The following is a 12,432-nucleotide window of genomic DNA, read 5'->3' on the forward strand; positions in this document are numbered from 1 at the left end:
ATCACACTATGTCTCCCCTCTGGGTGCTTCAGAGGCACAACGGAGCGGCAGAGGTTTTTAGTTATTTAAAGGTCAAGGTGCAAAGCAGCAATGCTAGCCTATAGTAAGGGGCTGGCACCCAAGTCCTACTTTGCCGCATGTAACATTGGTCAAATATTCTCAATCCAGAGACCAAAGAGAGCCTGGATTCTCAAAGATGTCACTGGGGGTGAGATCAGGGAATGCCCCTCACCTACAGATAGAGCTTCTGGCAGCAGAGCCCATAAAGATGGCTGCAGACTTCTCAGTCAAGATCCTCCCTGAGCATCACCAGACAGGAGGGGGAGTCCTAGGCCTGGCCTGAGAATTTGGCTGACCCCAAGGAGGGACCATCTGGAGGCTGACTGGTTCAGGTGGGTAATGAGGAGCTTATTCAATCAGGGGACAGACCTGGTGCTGGGGAGTGGCCCGGGGTTCTCCTGCATCCGAGAGCAAATATCAGCAGCCCTACCGGGGTAGGCTGAAGTGATTTGATCCTGGGGAAAATTCTAAGCTCTGCTGAGTATTTACATTTCAGTTTGTTCTGGAGGGACTCTTAACGGAATCTTAACAGAAGTGTTCAGACAAGTCAAGCATCACTCCTTGTACACCAATACAACTCCTCCGTGTGAAAATGAAGATTGGGAGACTGCGTTTTTTTTGTTGTTGTTATTGCTGTTGTTTTTGTTTTTGTTTTATTACAAGCATGGATTTCTATTTTTCACAATGACCAAGTAGCACTTTTCATACTAAAAACCTAAAGCACTTCAATTTATTAACCTAAAAATCAAGATCCTCCACCATCTAGGCGGAGGGACAGGAGTGAGAGGAGCATGGCAAGGTCAAGGCTGAAGGAAATTCAGGCCAGAACTGGGCACAGAGCTAGAAGTGGGGGAAGGAGTTGGGGGCTCACCTCTGGAGATACAGGACTTCTCCCACAGAGCTGCCCCCTCAGGCTCTGGGACAACACTACACCAGAAGGTCCCATCATCACCCCTCCCACAAGGAGAGAGCCCAACATATTTTTTGGTCACAGTGACATTTTGGCTCTTTATCCCTGAGAAGGACTGGCATAAGCTAATGGCGATCGGTGTGATAAAACAGACTGGTATTAATCAGGCTGTGTTCTCACCCCCCAACTTTTCTTTTTTTATCCAAATAAAGGAGAACAAGGTCAAACATTATCATCTTACCTTTATATTAAAGCCTTGGCATTTGTTACAAACACATGAAACACCATAAAAACTGTTCTTGTAATACCACTCGAAAAGACAGCAGAGCTAGGGTACATTTAGACAAGCTCCTGGGCCCTATTTTAAGGTATTTCACTGCCTATACTTATGGTAGGCCGGGGAAAGGATTCCATGTAAACCCAAATGCAGAGACATGGCTCAGAAAAAAAGTCGCTGCTTCCCCTAAAAATAGTGAGAATTGTCTTTGAGTATTTGGCTCAAAGCACTGCCTGCCCCGTACTACCCAGGGAAGCAAATCATGAGCTCCTGGATCTGTGGGCACAGACTTTTAGGTCCCTTAATCTTTGGAACAAATTGCTCACCTTAAAAAGCAAAGAATATATCAACTTGGCACCATCTGGTCACTAAAAGAGCTGCATTCCTGGAGGCAAGTAGGGGCTCTGATAAACCCCACAAAGCAAGGCCCTCTAACTTTCAAACACCTGTGATTGTTTCTTCCCAAAGAGCTGAGGGCTCAAGTCAGAGGACATTCAGGACCTTTTAGCTCGATGGCAGACAAGAAACCAGACCCCTCTTAGCAAACGGGTCCAGGATCACCGATTCCCATGTGAATACAGTTCTGAGTCAAAAGCCTCTGTGTCAGGATTATTTCAATCTATTTCATGTTGTCTTTCTTCTCAGCCCCACATGCCTCTTACTTCTGGGATTACTTCTTTGGAAAGGTGAACCCTGGACAAAATACGTAAGGTCCCCAAGGCTTAATTTCTTTACACGTAAAATGAGGGCAGTGGTATTTATGTCGGAGAATCGCTGTAAAGCAATGAGCTTGGTATAGTGAACACACTACGTGTGCAGAAAGTGTAGCTGAAGGCTTCTATAGGACAGAAATGGAGGACCAGCAGCTCTATGAGAGAAGGAGCAAGAAACAAATATGTAACACTATCATAAATGTTGACAGGACAGTACACAGAGGGTATCCAAATGCCACCTCAAAGACCAACTCAGGTCCTAGAGAAAGAAAACATTCAACACTGGCCTCCAGGAAAGATGAGCAAATACATCAAAGACCGTGCATGATTCGGAGGCATGAAAATAAAATGCTTTCCCGCGCTAACATCCAGACAGACACAAAGACCAGGTCATCTTGTGTCCAGAGTCCTGTGTGAACCCGACACAAGATCAGCACCCAATCCGCAGGTCCTACGGTTCCCTTAATAATCCATTCTTGCATCAAATAAAAAACTGACAAAACTTTTAGATCTTTCATCTTTTTGGGGCGAAATTTAGTCTTAAATTTAGGATTTCATCATTTCTTTTAAGCAAGCAAAGCTACTAAAATGCACTAGCCTGAAGAGGACACACCTGCTTCATTACAGATGCTGTCACATATCTTCTGAGAAAAAAAAAAAACTAAGATGAGTTTCTCTCCAGGATTCCTGCCTGCTCCTTAGCTTGGAGTTCTTCTAGCTTCTTCTTATAGCGGCTCATGAAGGAATCATCCGGTTCAATCCCTGCATTCTTCAAATGTTCCATGATCTTTTCCAGCCTGAGTACTGATCGGGCTCCCTCAATCTTCCTTGTGCTCAGGTACAGAGTGAACTCCTGGAAATCCAGGAGCTTACAGGTGTCCACAGAGCAGATATTCCTGATACCACTAGTTCTATCCAAATGAGGAAAAAACACCAGTCCTGACAACTTTTCCAGATCCTGAAGGCTCACTTGGAATTCATTTAACTGGGGTTGGAAGCCAATGGCTTCATTGGGCACCACGAAGGCCCCTAGTGCCAGCGGTTCAGCAGACGTCGGGCTTCTGCGAGCCAGGATCACTTTATAAAGGTGCGAGGGGACTGCCACATTGTCCTCACCAATCACCTAAAAACAAAGCAACCATGTTAGCAATGCTAACTCATGCTAGCAGTGTCCAAATTTTTCCTGAAAATATTTTCAAAACATTTCTGAAAAGGCATTTATAAGCTACCCCACCAATGAATTTAAATTCAAATGCCAAAGGTAATGATAAACCAAAATACAGATTCACAGAAAAGATGAGCATCCAACGGTAGATTCTGATCATATTTTTAAAAATAATGCCACATCCTCTGCTGTTTGTAGGACAAAGGGCAAAGGAATGTCCTGGGTTTTTAATAGGCAAGAAATGCTGTCATTTTCTCTTCATCACATAGTCAGAACTTCTGGTGCTCTAAACATTCAAAGGTCAAAACTGCCAGCTTGGTAACTCCCAGCTCTAGAAATAAAAATATGGCCTTAGTTTATCAAATTCACTAGGGAGCTAAACAAATAGCTCTCAGAAAAGCAGCCAGACATACTACATTGGTATTACTAGCTCTGGTTTCGCCTAGACTGTAGCTCATTTTTTAAATTAAATTAAGCAAATGTAAATGCTGCTTGCTCAGACTTTTGCACACTCTTGGGCCTATTATCAAACACAAGGTTTCTGAATGTGTCCTCAAACCAAACATTTTGCAAAGGTATCCATACAACAAAGAAGCCAGGGTCAGTCCTGCAAACAACTTGATTGCCTGTGTAGGTCAGCTCTAATAATAAAATAACATTATCAAGGAACCTTTTCAAATTTTCTTCCAATTGGCTTAAAAGCCATATCTGTTTTCTGAAAAAGGAAAACTGAACATCCATTTCCTTAATGGTCTCCAATAAAATGATACTATTCAACTACAATATGTATGTGACTACCCCTCCCGGACCCTTCCTTGGTCCAAGTAGGCATTTGCTCTGGTCAAACCTGCCTGCCACAGGAGGCCCTGCTGGGAGCCCAGATAAGGCAGACGGATGAGAGCTACAAGGATTCTTTCCTGCTTTTCTCAAGTTCCTACCTACATGGCACATAGCCTAAGAATGCCATGGCTATCTGCTGTCTGGCATGCATGGAGGTTCCATTGCCAAGACAAACTGCAGACGGGGAAGCCCCATCTACAGGGTTGATTTCTGTAACTAGTCTCTAAAGTCAGTGAAAGTGGCTGGTAAGTGTTCACTTTAAAGTTCACAAAAATACACAATCTACAAGCACAAAACCCAACACCCCTACAACAAGTCATTTATGCAGCTGGGAAAATGAATGCACTCTTCAAGGCAAAAAACACTGAAGGTGAACTCTATGGAGGTTCACAATAGCCCACAGATCACCAACAGATGTTAATTCAACAATGCAACTCATAGGGGCGATGGCTGGCACTGCTGGAAACACACAAAGGAGCACACTTTACAGTGAATGTCTTGGTGTCTGTTCTCAAGAAGCTTCTTACTGAGAGGAGTCGATCCCCACTGCTTTCATGGGAGGTAGAATATAGAGTACAGACAGCACTAAGGAAGTGAGGGACCGGAACTGAGGGCACAGCTGCAGCTGAGCCATAGTTCACCAAGAGGCAGAAGTGTAACTGGGGATCAAGGGTTAGCTGGGGAGCCAACAGTAAAGCAAATCCCTGATGCCACCTGGTGGACACCTCCACCACTGCAGTACAGTCTCGGACTCCCAGTATGAGGAGCCTTCTAGACCATTCACTTGATTGTTTTCTCTCCTCCTGAACTCTGTCTACAAATAACGAATTTCAAGAATAATTAATTTGTCATGCCCACCTGCTGCCAACCAGGGCTTCTAGTAGGAGTCATTAAACTCCAGCCAAAAGTAAAGGAATTTGACATTTTAAAAAATGACTTCTAACAAAAAAATCTTAGGTCTTCAAAAACTCACACAAGAGCTAGAGGACATCCATTACTGCTTTTAAGAACCCTCACGGGACACAACAATGCCTACTAAGAACCACAGGGTATGATTATCTCACCCACAACCTTCACATAATATTCCAACAAGGAGGAGCAAAATACTATCCCTAAAAATAAATAGAAAAATGAAAACTTAGCCACTATCTTCTCTGATTCAGTCTCCTTTGTTCTTAGGAAGTAAACATCTGTAACCTGTTTAAAACAGGAACCAGCGGGGATTCCTGGGTGGCTCAGCAGTTTAGCGCCTGCCTTCAGCCCAGGGCATAACCCTGGAGTCCCAGGATCGAGTCCCACATTGGGCTTCCTGCATGGAGCCTGCTTCACCCTCTGCTGGTGTCTCTGCCTCTCTCTCTCTCTCTCTCTCTCTCTCTCTCCCTCTGTGTCTCTCATGAATAAATAAATAAAATCTTTTAATAAATAAATAAATAGGAACCAGCAACATTTGGAAATTAAGAAAATCCACTGTTTTTTCCTTGAATTTAAGATTTAAAAAAAAAAACCTAATTCTAAAGCTATCTTTTTTGTAAACAACTCAACCTACATAATAAAATTCTCCTAGTTCTGGGAAAACTAGAAGTCTTTCATAAAACATTTCTAAAAACTGATAGGGACTGGAACCTCAGAGACCTGATCAAGTCCTGGCCTTGACACTACAGAGGAAATCCTCGCTGCTGTTAAATTACCAAAAAGCATGGAACTCTTGCCAAGACTGTAACAAAAACTGGAAATCAACTGGGTATAACTGGAAAACACATATAGAACACCTATAAAGCTGGCACTCATTCACAACCTCAAGTCAGTTTTCGTACCTGCTGGCCTGAAGTTTCCTTCCGTCCAAGAGACAGAAATGACAATTTGCTCTTTTCCGCCCCAGCTCCACACACACAAAACTGGGCCTTCATGCTGACTCAGTGCCAGAAAAGCCTGGCAACAAACAATACTCAGGATAGGTCTGCCATTTGTCAGGCCATATACATACTGCAACTGTGCCATAAATAAAATTAAAAAATAAAATAAATAAATAAATAAATAAATAAATAAATAAATAAAATAAAATAAAATAAGTAAAGCAGCAGCACAAGGAAAATATATGTACCTGCTAGAATCACATAGATATATTTGGTTTACATTCCCCTGGGAAGATAAAAAAGAAAATCCAAAAATAAAACTGCTGGACACATTGAGGCCAAACTCTTAAAAAGTCAATCCAATCAAGTGACAGAAAGAAACCATGACAGTGTAATAAATAGGGGCTCCATACCTGAGAGGAAAGAGGAATAAGGAAAGAAGGGAGTCAGGATGTGTGGCAAAGTCAAAAGGCAGGTGGCCAACCCTCATGCTGCATGCCAAGCCTCTAGAGGAACTTGTGCGACAGCAGAGACCTGGGGAGACTGTGCTGCTCACACTGGGCACCTGCTCTGGATAAGGAGGCTGGGGACTGCCAAGTCACAATACCACAAGCACCACCTTCCCAGACTATCAATCCTACTTGGGAGACTTAGGATGGGAGTAAGGAGATACTTAACCAGTAAAAATCATTTATTTTTCAATTAAAACAGATACAGAAATGAACAAAAGCTCTGCCTAAAGAGACAACAGGAGATTTCGGGAAAAAAAAAAAAAATTACTTCTGGATCACTTCAGGTGATGCCTCAAGATTCCTGGAGGCATGTTTTTAATTTCCTCCTCCTCTAGGAACTGGTTTGGAATTAGTTTGGAAAGTAATGCTATAGATGAAAATACAGACTGTTAAGTACTTCTAACATTACCACCACCACCACCAAGTTGAAAAATTTGAAGCTCACTTTCTTGTCAGGTCACTTAAAATGTTCAGGCCAGAATCTTCAGGTATGTTTCACTTGTCTGGAATCAATCTCTTCTTGCAACAGGCACATCAGAGAAAGCACATGGATGACCTCAGCTATAATAAAGGGGGTGATTCTGATTAGAGCTGTCAGATGACTCACTTCTGATAAAATCACTGCTACTAATCTTCCCCTGGGCTCACATTCACTCAAGTCCTATGACACTGTGATCCTTTCCTGTATATTCTAACAGACATTTCTGCCTGGCTATAAGGGATCCTCCTTTTGGCCCATTTTCTGTTCTTATTTTTTGCATGCTAGCAAAAATCACTTGCAACTGCTCTCCATCCTGACCATCTTTTACCTCCTAGCTTTAAGCTGCTATATGGGAAAAGTACAGCAACTCCTTTACTGCTTTTGAAGGCTTCGAAGAACAATGCTATAGAATAACTGGCAGCTCTCATACAAGTAGACAGATCCATATTTGGATCTCCCCTTTGACAACGACTAGCTATGTGACTTGGACTTGACTCCTTTAAGCCTCAATTTCTTTGCATATAAAAGAAGATGACCAATACTGCTTTGTAAGAACTGCTTGTGAGGACTGAATGAGACAACATGTCTAAGACTGCTTATATACCGGATGGTAGATTAACACCAGTTCATTTGCTTTACTCCCTCCACAGTATACGCATACATGTGTCATTGTCTAGAAAGAAAACGAAATAAACACTCTTGTTTTATTAGCTATATTCTCCTAAAATCAGATTCAGAATATAGTTGTAAACAAGCAATAAATATTAAATGGCTGGATCTGAGAAAAGAAAACACTCCCCAGGCATTCTAACAGACATACATAATTGCAAGACATTCCCCTGAAAACAGGAATTCACAATTCAAATATTTATTCATTGAGAGGAACAGACTGCTCTCTAGGGCTGGGCAATGCTATGTCCCCTATTTCAGCATCACTAAAGGATGTGGTCTGATTCACAACTGTTTTATTATGAATTGCTAGAGAGCAGCCTGAATGTTTTTGAGCTGGGCGTTTAGGTTTTGGTCACTGGGCCCCAACTTTTCCTTTTATTTCTGTCTCCTTCCCTGTATGAAGCTCTAACCCAACTGTCTGAGGAACTTACTGTTTTTCAGCACATATCCTACTTTCTCCTATCTCTTCCCCGCGGCTAGCTTTGCCTCCCATGTCTGTTTTCCTTAACCAAACTGTCCTAAGTTTACGTGTATGTATATATGTGTATGCATATGTAAAAAACTTTTGGCCGAACTGAATTCTTAAAATGGCAAGCTGAAACAATTTTTCCAATTTAATTTACCAAAGGATCATATTTTGCTTTCATGCTAATAGGTACACCACAGATTTTTAACTTTAAAATTCCACTTGAAATCATTTAATCTAAAAAAATAATGCCACATCTAACAAAAGCTCCATTACTACAAAGGAGTTAGTGAAAAAATATAAAAAAGTAAATCACTTTGATACGATTCTAAAAGAAAAAAGAAAAACAATATTCTTCTCCAGGGAGATACATTCCTATCAACATTCACCAATGCATATGCACACACAACACACACACACACACACACACACACACAGGTAAGTGCTTTCTTTATGACCAGGGTCTATAAATCTCAAAAAAAACACCAAGGAACAATGAAGATGGGAAAAAAGGCCTTCCCGACAGTGAACCACTAGAGGCAATAGAATTTGTATACTATGTTCTTTGGGGCTCTCTCTCTACCCACTATAAAAGGCTAAAAATAAATGTGGTGAACACACATGACAAGCCAACAGCAGCCCAAGCACTCAAGAATCAACTTGTCATCCAGATCCTGGTTTCTAAATTACTAAACCCCATTAAAAGGAACCAGAGCTCCTTACAGAGATGGCTGATCCCAGAGTCTGGTCAAGATGAGCCTGGAATATCACATTGTGCCAGAAAGTAGAAGTGCTAAGAACATGATGAAGATGTGTCAGAGCACACGGGAGACAGCCTGAAAGGGGTCCCACTGGCCAAATTGGAGACAATTTGAGCATCAAAATGTACACAGAAGACTGATTAAAATTCATTGAATAAAATAAGAATCCATCAGTTCATACTGATAAGAAATAAGAAGGAAAAGCTCTTCCTACAGTAGAATGTCAATTACTAAAAACAAAAGAAATACTAATTAAAAAATCATTACTTGCCAACAATTATAGTAATAACTGATTCAGGCCAGAATATTCAGTGGCTGCTAAAACTAGCAGGTGACAGTTTGAAGAGGAAAAGAATACTTACACAGTCTCAAAGGACTTTTACAGATAGCTGATTAATTTCAAAGGGGAAATGATAACTTAGCAGTGAAGAAATCTAGAAGACACCACCTTTATCAAGTGATCCAAGTTAGTATCACCATAACAGGACAACCAGATAGTATATGCATGCTGTTGTGATGCACCAAGAGGCACACAAGCTCACCTCTGGGATGTTCTACCAGAAACATAACTGAATTTAATCAGAGGAAACAAGAGACAAACCCAATTTAAAGAACATACTACCAAACAACTGGCCTACATCCGTTAACAATGTCAACATTATTAAGGACAAAAATGCTGAGGAACTACCACTTGAGATTAAAGAAGACTAAAGATTAAAGAGATTAAAGAGACATGACAGCTAAATGCACGCAATCCATGATCCTGGACTTCATTCCAAATCTGGGGGGGAAAACTGTATGAAGAATATTATTGGAGCAAGTGGCAAAATGCGAATACGGACCATTCTCCAGATAATATTCTTATATGTCGAATTTCACAAATTTGATAATTATATGGTGGTTATGGGAGAGAATATTTAGGGGGAAAGGGACAAGATATCTGCAATGAACTCTTGAATGATTGAGATATTAATCAGTATAAGGTGTATGCATAGAGAAGAGGGTGCAAACACTGCAGAATGCTAACAACTAATGAATCTAGGTGAAACATGTAGGAGAGTTCTTTATTCTTACAACTTTTCTACAAATTTGAAATTATTTCAAAGTGAAATGTTTAAAAATATCAACTTGCTTTGCCAAGGATGTGCAAAAAACTAATGAATAAATATTAAAGGAGGTTTCTAGTTCAAGATGGCAACCTGGGCCCAGGCTTCTGCTCCTCTTCTTCCCTCAATCTAAAAAATATACATACACACCCAAAATGGCAGCAATCAGGCCTGACACAGAACCAATTCATGCAAGTACAGAGAATGACAGAGTAATGTGTTAGTGGACTAAGAAGTGCCATGAATTTCTGGAAGACAGAGATGCTGACATGTTAGATAAAACAAAGAGGAAGGAGTCAAAGCTTGGATATTCACAGCCCCTTATGTTGTGCTCCAGTAAGTAAAGGGTGTCAAAATCAAGGTGTGAGACAGACGAATCCACCTAGAATTCTTGAGTGACCAAAAGCAGCAGGCCCTTGTCCTGCCTCCAGGATGAAGCTGGAAAAATATTTCCTAAAAGGATGATTCTCAAACTTTACAGTGTACATAAAACTGTCTGGAGAGCCTGTCACATAGCAAGAAAATTTACCATCCAACGACTCTTCCAGAAAGAATCTGAGGATGTACGCCAACAAAACAAAACAAGGAATCCAAGGAGGAGGAAGAGGGAGCACAAGATAAAAGGGACCTAAGCTAACAGCTATCTGTAAAGAAACAGAGAGATATGCAGCTGACTTAAAACTACAACAGCTTACAGAGATTGTCCAATGATCAGTTCATCATTCCTTCAACATTTCACTCATCATTCCCTCCATGAAATGCTTTCTTCACTTGGCTTTGGGGACACCACTCTTCCCTGATTTTTCTTCTGCCTCAAAAATTGTTTCCTCTTGACTTCTGAATGTCTGAGCCCGCCAGGGTTAAGAACTCAGATCTGTTCTCTCCCATCTATATTCACTTACATGATTTCATCACAGCTTTAAATACCATCTGCTGTGCTGACCACTCCCAAGCAGATCACTTCAACCTCTCCTAAGAACCAAACTCATAGCCTGCTCTGGACATCAAATAATCTCCCATTCACACAGCCAAAACCACCCCTGATTTCCAGCCTCCAGACCTGCTTCTCTCTGATCTTCATGATCTCAGACTGAAAGCTAGTGTTACTACTCTTTACCTCTTTGTCTACAACTTAACCCATTAGGAAGTACCATCCGTTCTACTACAAGGCACATCCTAAATGAGACCATTTCTCACCATTTCTACCACCACTCCCCTAGTCAAGCCATTGTTACTTCTCATTTAGACTATTCCATCAGCCTTTTAGGTGGTCCAGCTATTCTTCTATTCCTCACATACAGCAGCCAGAGTGGGCTTTAAATTTCTAAACAAAGGTAATAAGTAAATAAAATAAAATAAAATAAAATAAAATAAAATAAAATATAAAATAAAATAAAATAAAATAAAATAAAATATAAAATAAAATAAAATAAAATAAAATAAAATAAAATAAAGTAAAATAAAATAAATAAAATAAAATTCTAACCAGATTATGCCACTATCCTGATCAAACAGCATCGCGCTCTGTGAATACAATCTGGATTTCTTCCCACTGCCTCCCTCTACCTTGCCCTCCTCCTCTTCGGTGCTCTCTGCTCTAGTCAGACTGGCATTCTGCAGCTCCTTAAATATGCCAAGCTAACCTCACCCCGGTGTCTTTTCACTTGCTGGAAAACTCCTCATATACGTTACTCCTCCTTCACTTCACTTAGGTTTCTGCTTAGCCTCACTTCCTCTTAGCAGCCTATTCTGTCTTTCTTTTCCAACCTTGTGTTTTCTTTTTCTAATATGGTATTTTGTTTATTGTGCATCTCCTCCACTATAACCTAAGCTCCATATAACATACAGCTTTGTTTGCTGCTATTATCAGAAATGCCTAGAATGGTGCCAGGTACACAGTAGGAGCTTAATATATATTTGCTGAATGAAAGGAAGAAAAGAAGGGAGGGTGGGAGAAAAGGGATGGAAGGGAGGAAACCAACGGTTCATATTAGAACAGAAGTCAGAGGATTCCAAGAATATCTTTAAGAAGAAACTGATTTGCCTTTTTAAAAAATAGGATGATAGAAAGGTTAAATGGTCTGCAATAGAAAGTAAAAGCATATTATTATATTTTTTAAAATAGCAATTATAATACCCTGTCTCCTTTACTTTCCACCTCCCAAATTTTTGTTGTTTGTGGTAATACTTATCTCTCCAGTGGCACAGACTTAATACAGGATCATACCTACTTCTTTACAAATGGAAACGTTCTACTTAAAGATTCACAGTACTATACATGCTGTTTTTACAGTTTTAATAGAGCCAGGATTATAAAACTCAAAGACCAACAAGGGCTGGGCAGGAAATATAATGGATGAAATGGGCCAGGTGAAGACTATGATGAATGGAGGAACATGGGCTCCATTGAAGGAGAAAGCTGTTATTCTCATCTAGTGAGTGCACCTAAGGGAATATGTGCCAAGTGTCGGAGTCATCTGTTTTTAAGAGAACCTAATACCTGGATTTTTGTGTGAAATCTCTTCCCAATTATGAAAAATTACCAACTAATGAAAAAACAACATACTATCTGAACCAAATCAAATAAACTATGGGCTGGATATGACCCAGGAACAC

General features: G+C 40.6%; 1 protein-coding gene across 6 annotated transcripts in view; it reads right to left on the reverse strand.

The window, feature by feature from the left end:
- Positions 1-1,192: 1,192 nt before the first annotated feature.
- The window catches only part of EXOG (exo/endonuclease G), a 28,399-nt gene continuing 17,159 nt past the window's right edge, over positions 1,193-12,432 (reverse strand). For 4 of the 6 annotated variants that reach the window (XR_013361524.1, XR_013361522.1, XR_013361523.1 and 1 more), the window contains exons 8-11: positions 6,776-6,891; positions 6,067-6,104; positions 5,780-5,954; positions 2,945-3,083 (exon numbers count right to left, since the gene is read on the reverse strand). Coding sequence is in view for 2 of the 6 variants with exons in the window: in XM_077865758.1 (XP_077721884.1) it covers positions 2,622-3,083 (462 nt within the window). In the remaining 4 variants the exon portion in view is untranslated. Of the gene's footprint in view, positions 3,084-5,779; positions 5,955-6,066; positions 6,105-6,775; positions 6,892-12,432 lie in introns of all 6 variants that reach the window. The other 2 variants (XM_077865758.1, XM_077865757.1) reach the window with 1 other exon arrangement.

The sequence above is a fragment of the Canis aureus genome, chromosome 22 (genome assembly GCF_053574225.1).
Source record: "Canis aureus isolate CA01 chromosome 22, VMU_Caureus_v.1.0, whole genome shotgun sequence".
NCBI classification, from domain to species: domain Eukaryota; kingdom Metazoa; phylum Chordata; class Mammalia; order Carnivora; family Canidae; genus Canis; species Canis aureus.